Source organism: Portunus trituberculatus, chromosome 24 (genome assembly GCF_017591435.1).
Source record: "Portunus trituberculatus isolate SZX2019 chromosome 24, ASM1759143v1, whole genome shotgun sequence".
In the NCBI taxonomy this organism is placed as follows: domain Eukaryota; kingdom Metazoa; phylum Arthropoda; class Malacostraca; order Decapoda; family Portunidae; genus Portunus; species Portunus trituberculatus.
In genome coordinates, this window is record NC_059278.1 from 18,436,545 (window position 1) to 18,454,176 (window position 17,632).

Consider the following 17,632-nt stretch of genomic DNA (forward strand, 5'->3'; position numbering starts at 1 on the left):
GAAGTAATACTGCGTTCCAAGAAAGAAAGCAATAGGGAAGTGATTGAATGAGTGTGCCCCAAGGAAGAGAAAACGGGGAATATATAGTTTGTAATGTAATAGAAAATGGGTCAGGGAGTGTTGCAATGAAAGCCGATGTGTTCCAAGAAAGAAAATGGAAATATGAATAGTGTGTGATGAAATAGAAACAGGTCTTGGAGGTTTGTAAAAGGGAGACTATGGAAAAAATTTAATTACTGCAAGGAAGAGGGAAAAATGAAGGAGGATATTGAGAGAAAACAGTATTGCAAAGAGAGACTATTGAAAAAAAAATGTGTTACCAGGAAGAAAACGGAAATATATTACATGGAAAAGAAAACGAGTGAAGGTCTTTTGCGAGGGGGTGACCATAGAAAAGTTTAAATGTTGCAAGAGTGAGTAGTAACAAAGAAAATGGTAGCAGTGTTGCAAGAGGGGAGGATTGAAAAGAAAATGTTAGTTGGAAGAAAATGGAGGATAAGCAAGAGGGAGATGAAATGAAACTCCATAAGGCTCATAATAGTGATGTTAACACTTATATAATGGCTTAAAGATGTCTGTTCACGTTGCTTCTATTCGTTTTAGTTATTGTGTCGAGAGAATATTGTCTAAACTTGCTTATTGGGATTTTATTTATTTATTTATTTTATTTGTTTTTTTTTTTTTCATTTAAGAGGGAGGTTTCAAGATATTTGTCCCTATTTGGCTAGCTCTATCGGATCTTTATGGGGACTGACGACTGAGTGGGCCTTATTTTCTTTTATCTTTTCGTTGCCCTTTGTCAATTCTCCCCTCTTACATAAATAAAGAACTCTAATACCAACTCAATGTTTCACACAAGACAACACACAACACGCACAAGTCACACACAATAATAACACTAGTAACTTCTTAACTTTGTCGATTTTTTCTTTTATTTCTTGTTTTGAAATAAAAATATTGCTAAACTTGAACACTATCATCAATTTTATCGTTTCTATAAGCACAAGACAACACACAACACGCACAAGACACACAATAACTTCTTAACACTCGAATATTTCTTGTCTTTTTCTGTTTTGAAATAGAATATATCCAAACTTGAACACTCTCATCAATTCATCGTTTCTATAAGCACAAGACAACACACAACACACACAACACCCTAAACAGCAGCCCTACAAACACTAACACCACTCTGGCTAGCCCTAATACAATAAACCCCTTCATATCACTAACAGGAGCCTTGACATTGCCCGCCCACTGGTAGCACGGCGCAGTCACACAGTAAGAGCCTTGCTTATAACCCCGTGACGCCTCCTCATCCCCGCTTAGGCACGTGACACAATAACAGCGTAATACAAATCGGGGCGCGGCGGAAGGACATGGTAGTTATTGGGGTCATTTTCTTTGCACCGTCGCGAGTTTCCACTATGCATAGGGAATGAGATGGCGGAGCGGCTGGAGGTCTGGTTGCTTGGATAGTGGAGTGTTAGGACTTGTTGGTGTTGGGAGTGGTTGGGTGTTAGGAATCGTGGGGTGTTAGGAATGACTGGTTGGCTGAGTTAGAATGTTAGGAATGATTTGCAGGTTAGTTATGTTAGTTGTATGTCTGTTACGAAGTGCATGACAATGTGTTAGGACTGGTCTCCTGTGTGTTAGGAATCGTGGGGTGTTAGGAATGACTGGTTGGCTGAGAAGGAATGTTAGGAAAGTTTGGCAGGTTAGGGATGTTAATGGTTGGCTATTTCGATGTAATGGTCTGTTAGGAATGGTCTCTTGGGTGTTAAGAATATTAGGGATGTTAGGAATGACTGGTTGGCTGAGTTAGAATGTTAGGAAATGTTAGGAATGTTAATGGTTGGCTGTTTCGGTATAATGGTGTGTTAGGAATGACATACTAGGGTGTTAGGAATATAGAGTGTCAGGAATGACTGGTTGGTTGAGCAAGAATGTTAGGAATGACTGGCAGTTTAATAATATTAGCTGGGTGTGACGAAGTGATGGTGTGCCAGGAATGACTGTTGGGAATGTTGAGGTGTTAGGAATGGCAAGTTGGAATGATTGGGAAGTTAGTAAGGTTAGCCAGCTGTTAGGAATGGCTAGGTGAGTGAGTATTGGCTATCTTCCTGTTATTAATAGCTTTATTGTATGCAAGAGAGGAAATCGGCAAAAACAACAAAAATATAAAAAAGGCCCACTTGACTGCCAGTTCCCATAAAAAGAATTAGCCAAAAGTCTTGGAAAAAATATCTTGAAATCTCCCTTTTGTTGTTAGTAATGGCTGAATGGATAACTGGCTCCCTGTTTAGTATGGCTGACTGATAATCCTGAGTTCCTGGATGGCTCACTGGCTCACTGGCTAGCTGGGGGACTAGGTGACGGGGCTGGATGGCAGGAGGGAGGGCTGGAGGGAGAGTGGAAGGCAGGCAGGCAGGCAGGCAGCAAGGGAAGGTGGTAGCTTACGTATGTTGCGCGGGGCAGCGGCAGCAGAGGAGTAGCAGCACCAGGGACGCTTAATGGTCAATAACTTGATAGCAGGAGACCGAGATGGAGTCAGAGGGAGGGAGCATTCAGTTTGTCGACTTCGCATTTCTGAATCTGGGTTTTGGCAATGGTCGTTGTGGTGGTTGTGGTGGTGGTGGTGGTGGTGGTGATAGTGGTGATGGTGGTGAGGGAAAGGCCAGGAGGGGAAGCAGATGGTGTTAGAATTGCTTTTTAAATAGTGTTTTTCTTCCGCGTTGTGGTTTTATCAGAGCGTGTGAAAGTTGTCGGTTAATGCTTGTGTTAGGAGTGGTGGTGGTGGTGGTGGTAGTGGTGGTGGTCGTAGTAGTGGTGGTGGTGGTGGTGATGGTAATGATAACAACAGAAATAGTGATGACTGTAGGAAGGAAAGCATGTGTGGTTTGTATCTCTCTCTCTCTCTCTCTCTCTCTCTCTCTCTCTCTCTCTCTCTCTCTCTCTCTCTCTCTCTCTCTCTCTTACAGGAAGCGAGTGCCTTAATATTGTGTGTCGTGAACGTTGCAGCATCAGTAGCAGAAGCTGTGGCGGCGGCTGGGGCGGTGGCGGCTGGTGGCGGGGGCGGGGCGAGGTGGCATGCAGGCGGCAGGGAACGGGCGAAGGGCGGGTTTGCGGGGGTGTGAGGGAGGGCCGGGGAAGCGGGGTGGTCTGAGATGATAACTGCTAAGTAGAGATGATCACGTTCCTTTTCGGTTCTGCCTCATCTCAGCCTTGCCTTGTGTGTGTGTGTGTGTGTGTGTGTGTGTGTGTGTGTGTGCGTGTGCGTGTGTGCGTGCGAGGAGAGTTGAATGGCTTTGTACCCACTTAGCGCTGCCCTGGGAGTCACTGGTACTGCTGCAAAGGAGGAGGTGGAGGAGGAGGAGGAGGAGGAGGAGGAGGAGGAGGAAGAACAACAGACCTTTTGGCTCTAAGATGTTTGTGTAACTGTCTTATGTTAACTACTTATGGGAGACACAGAGTTCAGAAGTGGAACACGAAGGAGGCTCAGGAGGAGGAGGAGGAGGAGGAGGAGGAGGAGGAGAAGGAGGAGGAATGAATAGCGAAGGACTCCAATTGGTAGGCGAGTTAGGTACCGTAGGAATGAATGGTGTGTCCTACAGTACTTTAATGGTGAAAAGATGCATATCCTGGCAGTGAAGGAGCGTTGATGTGTCCTGTGTGGCCTCTCAGGATTTATAGGATTATGGATATTTTCAGCTTATCTCATATACAACTCATCTTTTTCTTTACATGACCGAAGCTTACTTAAATTCCAGCTTTATTTTAGTACATTTACTCATCCTGGCTTTTTTTTTTTTTGTACTCTTTCTTGTCTCACACTCTTGTGCTTACTTCCTTCAATTATTCCCATTCATTTTTTTCTTCCTCCTTTTCCTTCCCTTCCTCTTCATAAATCCTTCAATTCCTTTTGTTTTTTCATTTCATATTTTTTTCTTTGCCTAACACTCATATTCTCACTTCCCTCGATTGTTCTTATTCATTTTTTCTTTCTACTTTCCCTTCCCTCAATCTCAACAAATTCTTACATTCCTTCCTTTTTTTATCCTTTAATCATGTTTCGTTTGTCTTACACTCATATACTCACCTCCTTCAAATATTCTCATGCATTCTATCCTCCTTTTTCTTTCTTCTCAACAGATCTTTACATTCCTCTATTTTTTCCTCTTTGATAATGTTTTCTTTGCCTCAGACACACATACTCACCCAGAATGACGTATACTCACCCTTGGCATCGTTGCAGCATCACTCAGCATCACCATCTGCCTCATGTACTCGTGTATCAAAGGACTCCTAGACTCTTTACAGTACGTACCTTACTGATGAACAATCTATAAAGGTAGTTTCATTGGGAGTCTTGTGTTTCTCATTGGGAGTCTTGTGTTTCTCATTGGGGTGTTGTGTTTCTGATTGGGAGTCTTGTGTCTCTCATTGGGGTCTTCTAAAAGTGTTTCTCATTGGGGGTCTTCTAAAAGTGTTTCTCATTGGGGGTCTTCTAAAAGTCTTTCTCATTGGGGATCCTCTTGCACCTGTTTCGTTGCTCGTGGTCGTAGTGTGGACTTCTCTTTGACTTATATGGCGTGATATCTTTGTGTTGCCTCCTTGTTTTATCAGTTGTGTTGCCTTGAATTAGAGTTTTTTATTAATTTGTGTTGATTTTTGTAAGGTTTGGTGTGGTAGAAAGTCCTTTTTTATTTCTTCCTAATAGTTATGGTACCTTGATTTATTTTTTTTTTTCTTAACTTTTAGCGTTTCATTAAATCCTTTTTTTTATTTCTCTCTCAATTAGAAATGTTTCCCTAAGACAGTCAGCTTTCCCTCTATTTTAAAAGCAAGAGTATATCAGTAACCCAAAAAACTAATACACTTGTCATCGTAATGTTGCCTTGTTGTTTGTTTTACTTTGTTTTACTTTGAGCTGGTTTTCTTTAAAGGTTTGTATTGCTGCAGGTCCTTTTTTCCCCTTCCTTTTCCTTATGTTACTCTGAGTGAAATCTTTCTTTTATTTTTTAGTCTTTTTTTTAAGATTTGGCATTTCAGTAAGTCTTTTTTTCCTTCCTTTTCTTTATCCTGAATTTTTTTTTTTTCTTTAAGGTTTGGTATTTCAGTAAGTCCTCTTTTTTCCTTTCCTTTTCATTATGTTACTCTGAATTATTTATCTATTTTTTTTTAATTTTGAGGTTATTTTCTTAAGATTTGGCATTTCAGTAAGTCTTTTTTTTTCCTTCCTGTTCGTTATGTTGCTCTGAATTATTTGTTTTCTACTTTGAGGTTTTTTTTTCTTTGAGTTTTGGTATTCCAGTGAGTCTTTTTTTTCCTTGCTCATCTCGCCTCTAACGAAGACAAAATATTACAACTTACCAACTCTTCTCCTTCAATAAACAGAAATATGATAGTTATCCTTAGACTTACACCTTTCCATACTGACAAAAGACATCACTGACTCAAAACCTATCACACGTCTCATTTCTAATAAAAAATAGCAGACAGAACAATTACTTACCATCCCTTCTACTTCAATAAACAGAAATATGTTAGTTACCTTTAAAAAATCAGCTTTCCTAACAACTAAAAAAATAAAAAATAAAAAATCTGACTCAAAAACTTACTCTTCTCATCTCTAACAAAGGCAAAATATTACAACTTATCAAATCTGCTACTTGAATAAAAGGAAATATGAGTTACCCTTAGAAAATCAGTTTTCCTTACAACTAAAAAAAATAAAAACTAACTCAAAAACTTACTCTTCTCACCTCTAACAGACAAAATATGACTTCCCACCTCTTCTACCTGAATTAAAAAGAAAGACAATAGCAATAACTGAACGAAGAAACACTACACATCTCGTCTATCTCCTCACAATCCCCACTTTCCATTAGATAACATGCATAAGTACTTTGCTTAATCCCGAGGTGCTTAGCGGGGCCCCTTTACCCTTCTGTCCCTCGAGGTGGCTTTGTGCTGGTTAACTCGTGCGAGAGTGCATTTCCTCGCATCACTCGCCTCCATCTCCCTTGTCAGCCAGCGTGAAAAGCGTGTGATGGTGTGATGCCTGATAGTGCGTAATGCCTCGAGGATTGAAGGGAATTAAGTACAGTCCAGTCAGTCCACCTTGATCAGTACAAGGGCAACAGAAACGTGATTCGGGGAAGTTTCTAATGATGTAAGTTTGTGTGTGTGTGTGTGTGTGTGTGTGTGTGTGTGTGTGTGTGTGTGTTGTGTTGTGTTGTGTGTGTGTGTTGTTGTTGTGTGTGTGTGTGTGTTGTGGTGTGTTGTGTGTTTTGTGGAAGTTTTGTCTGTATATTGCATTGTTTCCGTGTTTGGGGGGTGGGGGAAGGTTCTATTGATATAAGTTTGTGTTGCATGTGTGTGTGTGTGTGTGTGTGTGTGTGTGTGTGTGTGTGTGTGTTGTTTTGAAAGTTTTGCCTGTATATTCTATTGTTTCCGTGTTCTCCTCCTGTGTTCTCGTTTCTCTTCTGCCGCAGTGTTGCCGTGGAGTCAGTCAGCCTGGCTAGCGGTGGCGGTGGTGGTGCTGGTGGTGTCTGGAAGGGCGTGTTGTGGAATCTTGGGAGCGCTGGGAAGTTAAGAGCAGGACACAGCAGCTGCGATATTTATTTTGCAAAACAACATATACAAAAGAGTGGAGCGTGTGTGTGTGTGTGTGTGTGTGTGTGTGTGTGTATGTATGTATGTATGTATGTATGTGTGTGTGTGTGTGTGTGTGTGTGTGTGTGTGTGTGTGTGTGTGTGTGTGTGTGTGTGTGTGTGTGTGTGTGTGTGTGTGTGTATGTGAAGCACTGTAGTACATTTGGGTGCTGTACATACAACATCTGAATTACACCCATTTAAGGCGGCGATGTTACAAAAAAGAAGAAATAAAAAACAATAGAAAACACCATTTGTATTTACGTATGTATGTATATGACACAAAAAGAGAGAGAGAGAGAGAGAGAGAGAGAGAGAGAGAGAGAGAGAGAGAGAGAGAGAGAGAGAGAGAAGACGACATGAAGCAGCAATGTGGATGTGGATATATGTACAGTGTGGATATAACAATGGGCGTGGCAGTGTGGGTGTGTGGGTGTGTGGGTGTGTGGGTACAGACAGCGGCGGGCGTGGCTGGGCTGGCAGGTTAAGTAAGGGCGAGGAGGGAAGTCACAAGGGGCAGGAGGAAGTGGGCAGGGCGCTGCAGGAGTCTCCCGCCCCCGGACTTGGGGTGCTGCATGGCGGCCGAGCTCTCACCTGTGGGAATGAGACAGATGAGGGTTAGAAATAGTAGAAACACAGCAATGTTGTAAAAAATATAGATTATTGTGGGACTGGGAGGTAAAGATTGCAGGCTGTCTCTTGTTGATGGTCAGTGTGTGTGTGTGTGTGTGTGTGTGTGTGTGTGTGTGTGTGTGTGTGTGTGTGTGTGTGTGTGTTAGTAATAGCACTAGCGAACAGCTGTGGAAAAGTTGCGCAGGTGGAATTGTCGTGTTACTGCAGGAAAAATTGCATATGGAAACAGTTATGGAGTCTGAATGTCTGTGTCTGTTAGAGAGAGAGAGAGAGAGAGAGAGAGAGAGAGAGAGGAGGCGACGTGACGTTTCAGAACTCTGTAACTCACCATCCAACACGTGCACACGAACACCTGCCGTCACGGTGTCCCCAGCGGTACAAGTGTAGTTCCCGGAGTCACTGACGGCGGCGCGGGCGATGTGGAGCCACGAGCTGAGGCCAGAACCCATGAGAGAGGTGTCCACCCTGCGGGGAGACACTGCTGGCTCACACGCTTATAGGATATTGTGATGATGTCCTTTCTGCCTCTCCAACCTTGGTCAGGATTCGAACCCATGCAAAGACTCCATCATTCCCCAAAGCTCGGAGACTTCTTGTGCTATTCTCTGTTACTTGAATGGTAATGTATCTTCATCCCTTCAGTACCAGGACACGTTTTCATATTTATTCTGCTTACTATTTGGTTATTTTATAGAACTTCAGAAACTTACGTGGGGATTAAAATAGGGAAGGCCATTAATCTTTTGACCTCCATAGACCCTTCCTACTGTCAATAAAATAGTTTAATTACACCCAAAACTCATGGTAAAAATGCGTCCTAGTATTGAAGGAGTTAATCTCGTATTTTCAAACACTTCTGTGCTTCACCTCCACTGTTTCATAAGGCTTTATTCATATTTACACGAGTATTTTAAGGTGTTTTAATGGTTCTAGGAGGAGAGTGACAATATTTTTTATTATTAACTAGAGAAACTCGATAACCCCGCTAATCATCTGTGTGGCCTTTGAAAATAGTGGTGGTAAGAGAGCAAAGCGTTTCTGAATACTAGCCTTTTAAAACTGAATTGCCTTGAGAGAATTGTTATGAAGAGAGGTAAAATTGAAATATAGTGGCGAGGACTTCACATCACAAACACTGACTTATTAACAGCTTGTACATTACTCTGAGCCGCTTCAATAGTGACAAGGAATTCCCAACGCGTGCAAGACCTTGAAGTTATATTGTCCTTATGTACTGTGGAAAGATGAAGGAATATCGGAAAGTCACGCAAAGAACACGGAATCTCTAACATGTACTACGAGTCACTTAAATAACTATGAATTTGTATAGTAGTTTGAAATCGTGTAATGTTGGAAAGTCACGCAATGAGCACTGAATCTCTAACATGTTCTACGAGTCACTTAGATAACCTTGTGTTCGCATAGTAGCTTGGAATATATAGTGGTGTCCGTAACCCCTTCATTACTTTGCCGGTTTTTGATATTCATTCTGCTTACTATTTAACGATTCTATACAGCTTCAGAAACTTATGTAGAGATTGAAATAGTGAAGGCTCTGGCCATTAACCTTCTGACCTCCATAGACCCTTCTTAATGCAAATAAAATCGTCTAATCACACCCAAAACTCAAGGTAAAAATGAGTCTTAGTACTAGAGGGATAATAATAGAAGGATCCTGAATAATGAATGGATGTAGTGCGGAGGATGTCTCACTCTAAATTAATATTCGACATGCATTCATCAGAGTCACTTAAACAACAGTAAATTCGTTTAGTTATCTTGATGTTCTGATGTTTTGAGTTAAAAAAAATTTAATGGACGTATTTCACTCTAAACGCTTAATTTTCAAAGTTTACATTATTCTATACCACATAAATAGCAAGAGATGATTAATGGAGGTCTTAAGTTACATTGTCAAGAACGAAATTGATTTTAAACATCACCGTTAACTGAAATAACCTTTAGACCTCTTTTTTATTTATTCAGGAAATGCCGATGTGCTCTCTACCTTTCAGAAAACATCAAACAGCATATCAAACACACACACACACACACACACACACACACACACACACACACACACACACACACACACACACACGTAGTGTATTGGTTAGCACGCTCGACTCACAATCGAGAGGCACAGGTTCGAGTCCCGGTAAGCGGCGAGGCAAATGGGCAAGCCTCTTAATGTGTGGCCCCTGTTCACCTAACAGCAAATAGGTACGGGATGTAACTCGAGGGGTTGTGGTCTCGCTTTCCCGGTGTGTGTTGTGTGTTGATGTGGTCTCAGTCCTACCCGAAGATCGGTCTATGAGCTCTGAGCTCGCTCCGTAATGGGGAAGACTGGCTTGGTGACCAGCAGGCGACCGAGGAGGAGGTGAATTACACACTCTCTCTCTCTCTCTCTCTCTCTCTCTCTCTCTCTCTCTCTCTCTCTCTCTCTCTCTAGCGTCCATTTCTCCGCCTCTTTCACTCACTATCTCCACACATTTTCCACTCCCACGTTTCATTTACCTGGTCGTCTCTCTCTCTCTCTCTCTCTCTCTCTCTCTCTCTCTCTCTCTCTCTCTCTCTCTCTCTCTCTCTCTCTCTCTCTCTCTCTCTCTGCTTCCGCCCTCACCTCGGCACTCTCATCATTAATGTGTCTCCATTCACTGCAAACTCGTTTCCTTTATAGGTTTTCTTGTGCTATTTGAGAGTTCATGCGTGGATACCTGGTCACACACACACACACACACACACACACACACACACACACACACACACACACACTGTATCTCTCTCCACTATTCAACCCACTGAAAAAAGTGAATAAAAGTAAAAAGAAGCAGAATTTTCCCATCATTCAAATCACACAACTGTGAAAAAAAAATAGAAAAAAAGAAAGGAAAAGGAACAGAAAAAAAAGGTATTATTGATAACGTCCCTTGTCGCCGTCGGGTCTCCAGGGAGGCTAAGGTCGCGAGAGTTGTTGTTGAAGAGCCACGTGTCAGGGGAAGAGAAGCGCGAATTCCAACTGGCGCAACACAAAGGATAAGAGACAAAGATGACCGCGAGTGAGACACAGCCGCGTTATTCCGGGAGGGAGCGCCACAGGAAAGAAGCAGCTTCCTGAAATGAGCCCTTCTTAGTATTGTGGTGGGCGGCTTTGTGGTGCAGCGGGGCGTGAGCAGCGAGGTCTGGCTGGGCGGGGGCGTGGTGTGGGAGGGTGTGGTGAGGGTGGGAGGGGTCAGGCACGCCGCTGGGGATTCGCTGGTTGGCATTATAACGAAGTTCTGTGGCATTGCAAAAAGTGTGACAAAGATGCGGCTTGTGTTGTTTACTTTTGGTAGCTGAACGTTCGCACACACACACACACACACACACACACACACACACACACACACACACACACACACACAGAGAGAGAGAGAGAGAGAGAGAGAGAGAGAGAGAGAGAGAGAGAGAGAGAGAGAGAGAGAGAGAGACAGACAGACAGACAGACAGACAGTGAAGAACATAGAGAGTTCATTGACCACAGTGTACAGGAAAATTAATCTTACCATCAAAAACAACAACCCAATACAAAACCAAAAAAAAACCATAAATCACCAAAATCAATCCAGCAGGTGGAAGAATTAACACACTCGACATTGACTAACCAGGAAAGTCGAGTACAAAAAACCACACTTCACTCACACTTTGGCCTGTATTCTGAAACGCTTTGCTCTCTCACCACGACAATTTTCAAGGGTCACAGAGATGATTAGCGAGATTTTCGATTGTTTCTCCACTTAATAATGTAAAAATCTTGTCACTCTGCCTCTAGAACTGTAAAAACACCTTTAAAAAATTGCTCTTCTCTACCCACGACAATTTTCAAGGGCCACAGACATGATTAGTCGGATTTTCAAGAGTGTTTCTCCAGTTTTCTCCAGTTGATTATGTCACTCTGCCTATAGAACCGTAAAAACACCCTAAAAAAAATATCTCTTCTCTCTCTCATCACAATTTTCCAAGGTTACTGAGATGATTAGCGGGTTTCCAAGAGTTTTCTCCACTTAATAATACAGAAATCTTGTCACTCTGCCTCTAGAAATATAAAAACACCTTAAAAATTCGCTCTTCTCTACTCACGACAATTTTCAAGAGCCACATAGATGATTAACGGGGTTTCCAAGAGTGTTTCTTATGTTAATGATGCAAAAATCTTGTCACTTTGCCTCTAGAACCATAAAAACAACTTAAAAAATCGTGTAAATTTAAATAAAGCCTTTTGAAAGAGTTGAAGCGCAGAAGTGTTTAAGAATACAAGCATTTAAGACTCACCTGATTCCCCGCTCGGGCATGGTGGTGACGGGGCGGCCACTACGACTCCACAGCACTGGGCGGCTTGGTGGCACGGGCATCACCACACACTGCAGCCCTACCGTGGAGTCGACCCTGTAGTAAGCCTCGCTCACCGCCTCTCCCCGGGGATCTCGCACCTCGATGTCAGGCACTGGGGAGAGAGAGAGAATGCAGTCGTGTTTAGTGATGGTTTTATGTTAGTTTTCGTCGTTTTTTTTTATGTTCATGCAGTTTTGTGTACACAGATTGAAGCTTCCTTACGTTCTGTCTTATTTGTGATGTTTCTCTTACGTTCTTGCAGTCTTAGCTACCTAAAAGGATGCTTTCTTAAGTTCTGAGTCTTATTTACGTATCTAAAATTAACTTCCTTACGTTCTGAGTCTTGTTTATAATGCTTCCCTTACGTTCATGCAGTTTTATCTATTTAAAGTGACTCTTCCCTACGTTCTGAAGCCTGTTTATGGTGTGGCCCTTACGTTCTTACAGTTTTACGTATCTAGACTGCCTCTTCCCTACGTTCTGTCTTATTTACTATGCTTTCCTTACGTTCCTACCCTTTTACGTATCAAGACTACTGTCGCTTCTCTACGTTCTGTCTTATTTACGATCCTTCCCTTACGTTCCTGCAGTTTTATTTATACAGACTGCCGCTTCCCCTACATTCTGTCTTATTCATGTCGTTTCCCTTACGTTCTTACAAGTACGGTGAGGAGATGGCCTTGAAAATCACCTTACCCATAATCCTCAATTGAATCTGCTCTTCCGCTCTTACAGAAGGGAATTGTTAACCAGGAAACAGTCCTTAAATCTCCTAATGCATGCAATTATAACTTGCAGGACACGAGCGGGCGGTGGTGGAGGGAGTGAAGGGAGGGACAGTAGCTGGAGGGTTGGGTGAGGAGAGGAATGGGGGTGGGACGGGAAGTGGGGCTAAGTGCAGGGAGATGCGATGGGTTTTTTTGGGGGTGTTAGGTGGTGTTGGAGGGTGTTGGGTGGCGCTAGGAGGGTGTGGGGTGGGGGAGGAGAGGAATTCGAGTATGAGGGGAACTGGGGGGAATACTTAGCGCAGGGAGATGCGGTTTGGGGACGTTTTGAGGTGTTGGGAGGTGTTGGAGGGTGTTGGGAGGCGCTAGGAGGGTGTTGGGTGGGGAGAAGAGAAATTCGGGCATGAGGGGAAGTAGGGGGAATACTTAGCGCAGGGAGATGCGATTTGGGGTGTTGGGAGGTGTCGGGGGGTGTTGGGAGGTGTTGGGTGGGGCAGGAAGGGTGGGGTGTTAAAGGGCAAGTAAGACAAGGGAACAGTCTCGCAGGGAAGTGTCTCCGAGGCGATTAGTGGCGCAAAAATGTCGGGAGAATCTGCTTTTTGGAAACTTTTTATCGAACTGAAGGAGAATTTTTGTTTATTGCGAGTGTAATCGTTAAAGTTTCCTTCTTCCTGCGCCGTTACGGGAGAGAAGGTCGTCCTTGCACACACACACACACACACACACACACACACACACACACACACACACACACACACACACACACACACACACACAAAATAAACTGTCTAGGTCATGCATTTTTTTTTCCCTTTTTAAGCCCCACGACCACTTCATCACACCCACGCCTGCCCCTTTTGAGCGAGCGAGGAGTGTGGAGGCGTGTGAAGGCTTATGAAGGCGTGTGGAGGATTGTGGAGGCGTGTGGAGGTGTGTGGAGACGTATGAAGACGTGTGGAGATGTGTGAGGCATATGAAGACGCGTGGAGGCGTGTGAAGGCGTGTGGAGGCGTGCGGAGGCGTGTGGAGGCATGTGGAGGTGTGTAGAGGCGTGTGGAGGCGTGTGGAGGCGGTTGGTAAGACGGGAAGGCGTAGGTAAGGAGTGTGTTATATTGATACTGATGTTATTCATGTTCCTTCGTCTTCCCTTTGAGGTTTGATCGAAGACTGTTTTTTTATCTTTCTGAAGTTGCGATGCTTTGGGAGTCGATAACCATTGCTCTCTCTCTCTCTCTCTCTCTCTCTCTCTCTCTCTCTCTCTCTCTCTCTCTCTCTCGTTTGATGTTTGTATATATTTGTTGTGTTTTGTGGTCTTTTTCTTCTGCTTTTCCCTTTTTTGTTCTTCTTTTTGTTGTCCTTGTGTCTCGTATTCTTCCTTTTCCTGTTGTTTTTCTTTATTTTTGCTTGTTCTGCTTGGTCATTTTCTTGTTATGTTGTTTTTATCTGTTATATAATTCTCTCTCTCTCTCTCTCTCTCTCTCTCTCTCTCTCTCTCTCTCTCTCTCTCTCTCTCTCTCGTATTTGCAATAAATTATCATGCTTACCAACTTCTCTCCTCCCCGCCTCCTTATCTTCCTTATCTCCTTATCTCCTCTTCCTCCCCATCGCCTTTCTTCTCTCCCATAAACTCAATTTCTGCCATCATTTACCAAGCCATCACTTCACTTCCATTCAAGACATCATTTATCTCACTAATCCAATTTCTTCTTCCTTCATCTTCTATTTGTTATTGCTTGTTCCTTTTATTCATTTATGCTTTGATGCTTCCTTCTTTTTACTTTCTTCTCTCCTTTCATTCCTTTTTGCGTTTCTATTTATTTATTGTTTGTTTTATTTCGTTTTTTGTCTCTTTTTCCAGTTCGTCAGTCTAGTTTGTAATTCATCTTCCTCTCATTCCTCCATTTGTCTGTCTTTTTCCAATTGCCTTTCCTCCATTCTTTCATTCTTTCGTTTTTTTTTCTTTTTTTGCAATCATCTTCCCTTCCTTTAGTCTTTCACTTTTCTGTAATCACTTTTCTTGCATTCTTTTCGTCTCTCTCTCTCTCTCTCTCTCTCTCTCTGACTTTCATGAAGGTCAATATTAAACTGAAAAGGATAAAGGATCAGACTTAGGATCAGAACCTACGCAAAGCTTCTTGGATTCTCTCCCTCGACCCCCTCTGGACCCTCCCTCGCTACTTTCTTCATTTCACGATCTCATCTTATTTTCTCGATCTAAAGTTGGGATAGTCCAAAGAGTGAGAAGGCTAGACATGTTATAACGCAGCCAAAGGTGAAGGTATAGCTGTGTGCCTAGAAGGAGAGGAGAGGAAGCTGGTGTCTTAATATTATATAGGGAAGGTGAAGTGAGGAGCTAAGGTTAGGTAAGATTAGGTTAGGTTGGGTTGGGTTGGGTTAGGTTGGGTTAGGTTGGTTTGGTTGGGTTGGTTTGGGTTGGGTTGGGTTGGGTTAGGTTGGTTAGGTTAGGTTAGGTTGGGTTGGGTTGGGTTAGGTTGGTTAGGTTAGGTTAGGTTGGGTTGGGTTGGGTTAGGTTGGTTTGGTTTGAGTTGGGTTGTGTTGGGTTGGATTGGGTTGGGTTGAGTTGGGTTAGGTTGGGTTTGGGTTAGGTTGGTTTGGTTTGGGTTGGGTTGGGTTGGGTTCGGTTCGGTTAGGTTGGGTTAGGTTGGGTTAGGTTGGGTTAGGTTAGGTTAGGTTAGGTTGAGTTGGGTTGGGTTGGGTTGAGTTAGGTTAGCTTAGACTACATTAGGTTAAAATTAAGTCAAGTTGTTAAGTTAGGTTAGGACAGGTTAAGTTAAGTTAGGTTAGGATAGGTTAAGTTTGGTTATGATAGGTTGAGTTAAGTTAAAGTTATGTTAAGGTAGTTTAAGGAGGGTTCTTTAGCTAGTCCATAGAGAAGGTGAGACTGACAAGAGGCGAGGTAGGGAGTTGGTGCAGTTTGTCCAGGGATTGATCTTGGTGAAAGTTTAAGAAGAGGAAGTAGTGAGAGGAGGAGAGTGGGGCCAGAGTACTGAAGTGTCCGGATAAGGAAAGGTAGGGAGAGGAAGCGACTCAGTGGAAAGGGGTGAGAGTGGAGGAAAGGAGAGTACGTTGGAGAGAGGAAAGTAAATGGGAATGACAAAAAGAAGGAAAAGATAACAGCTCGTATTTTCAACACAATCTCTTCGGTACTGTTTTCAAGGAGATTTTTCTGATTTTCATGAGTGTTTCTCCTTTTGGTCTTTCTATTGTTGGGTTTTGCCTCTCGTGATCCTCATAGCTCTGTTAAAATTGCATGCATGGAGACACAGGATATAGAAAAAGATTAAAAAAACATGTTAATTTAGTCTCTAAAACTGGTTAGATATTCACCAGACCAGAGAAAAATGTCTTAGAAATTATAGATATTGAAAGGAAAATTTTGTTGAACTGCAAAAATATATGAAAGATAAAAGCATTACTAATGAAAGTCAATGATAAGAAGAAAAAATAAAAGAATGACAATTTAAAATGATGAAAAAAAGGACTAATAATGAAATACAAAGAATAAGAAAAAAAATGTTAACAATGACGAACCTTTACGAAACAATCACTAGAACATAAACACTTAAAAAAAAAAAACAATGACTCACTAGAAAATAACAACAAAAAAAAACACAAACCCTCCAAACTGTCTAGCAATGTGGACGAGGCATGAGTGGAGGAGGAAGGCGACAGAGTGGACCAGAAGCAGTACAGTTCAGAAAGTGGAGGAGGTGGAAAGTTAGCGGCTGGTGGATGGCAGGGAGGTGGACATATTGGACTTGTCACAGATGGAGTGGACTGTGCATAGTGAAATTAATGGAGAGAAATGGAGTAGAGTGGAATAAAGTGAAAGTGTGACGCAGAGAGAGAGAGAGAGAGAGAGAGAGAGAGAGAGAGAGAGAGAGAGAGAGAGAGAGAGAGAGAGAGAGAGAGAGACAGAGACAGACAGAGAGAGAGAGAGAGAGAGAGAGAGAGAGAGAGAAAGAGAGAGAGAGGGGAGGCAAAGTGAGAGAGAAACAGAGACAGAGACAGACAGACAGAGAGACAGACAAACAGAGAGAGAGACCCCAGAGATCATGCAAGGCCTCAGATCCTAACTTAAGTGAGGGGCAAGGTAAAGTTTGGAGCTACTAACCCAATTGCAGCCACCAGGACCAAATTGGATTAAGAGATGGATAGTTTGGCGAGTTTTTGGGAGCCTAGACACGTCCCGTTACCTCATTATGCAATCACAGACATAACAGAAAACAATGTAAGGGAAAGATGCGTCAAAATAAACTACACACACACACACACACACACACACGAATTAAAATTGAGATTAGGTAATATTAAAAAAAAAAAGCACATACGGGGATTTGAATTAGTGGTTGTCCAAAAAAGGTATACAGGACACATAGTGGTTTAAATTAGGGGTTCTTCTTAATCTCTTCAGTACCAGGACGTGTTTCCATATTCATTCTGCTTACTATTTGGCGATTTTTTCAGCTTCAGAAAAATAGGTTGGGATTAGAATAGTAAAGACTCTGGCTATTAATCTATTTTGAACTCCATAAACCCTTCCTAACTCAAATAAAATCGTCTAATCACACCCAAATAAGTCAAGGTAAAATTGCGTCTGGGTATTCAAGGGGTTAAGATAAAAGGTTTAATGCAAAGAAATAAAGGTGGACTGAATACGTGTGGATTCGAATATCAGATACGTATTCACAAACACTTAACTCTCACCACGACTATTTTCTAGGACCACAGAGATGACGGGATAACTGAAGAGAGGATTTCCTTTTATTAATGCAGAAGTCACGTTAATTTATCACTACAACCATTAAAACGCTGGAAAACCCATGTTCCTTCAACCCTTTCAGTACCATGACGTGTTTCTATACTCATTCTGCTTACTATTTGGCGATTTTATACTACTTCAGAAACTTGTGTAGGTAACAGAATAGTGAAGACTCTGGCCATTAATTTTTCCAGTACCATGACACGTTTTCATAATTCTGATTAGTATTTGGTGATTTTTTACAGCTTCAGAAACTCATGTCGGGGATTAAAATAGTGAAGACACTGGCCATTAATCTTCTAACCTCCATTGACCCTTGCTAATGTCAATAAAATGGTTTAATCATGCACAAATCTTGAGGTGAAAATGCGTCTCACTACTGAAGAGGTTAATTTTCTGACATTCATAAACCCTTCCTAATGTCAATAAAATCCTCCAATCACACCCAAAACTCAAGATA

General features: G+C 42.3%; 1 protein-coding gene across 2 annotated transcripts in view; it reads right to left on the reverse strand.

The window, feature by feature from the left end:
- Positions 1-6,725: 6,725 nt before the first annotated feature.
- Positions 6,726-17,632, reverse strand: part of LOC123508221 (lachesin-like) — a 143,064-nt gene continuing 132,157 nt past the window's right edge. For both annotated transcript variants that reach the window (XM_045261763.1, XM_045261764.1), the window contains exons 6-8: positions 11,605-11,776; positions 7,622-7,758; positions 6,726-7,254 (exon numbers count right to left, since the gene is read on the reverse strand). In XM_045261763.1, coding sequence (XP_045117698.1) covers positions 7,145-7,254; positions 7,622-7,758; positions 11,605-11,776 — 419 coding nt within the window. In that variant the 3' untranslated portion in view covers positions 6,726-7,144. The remainder of the gene's footprint in view (positions 7,255-7,621; positions 7,759-11,604; positions 11,777-17,632) is intronic.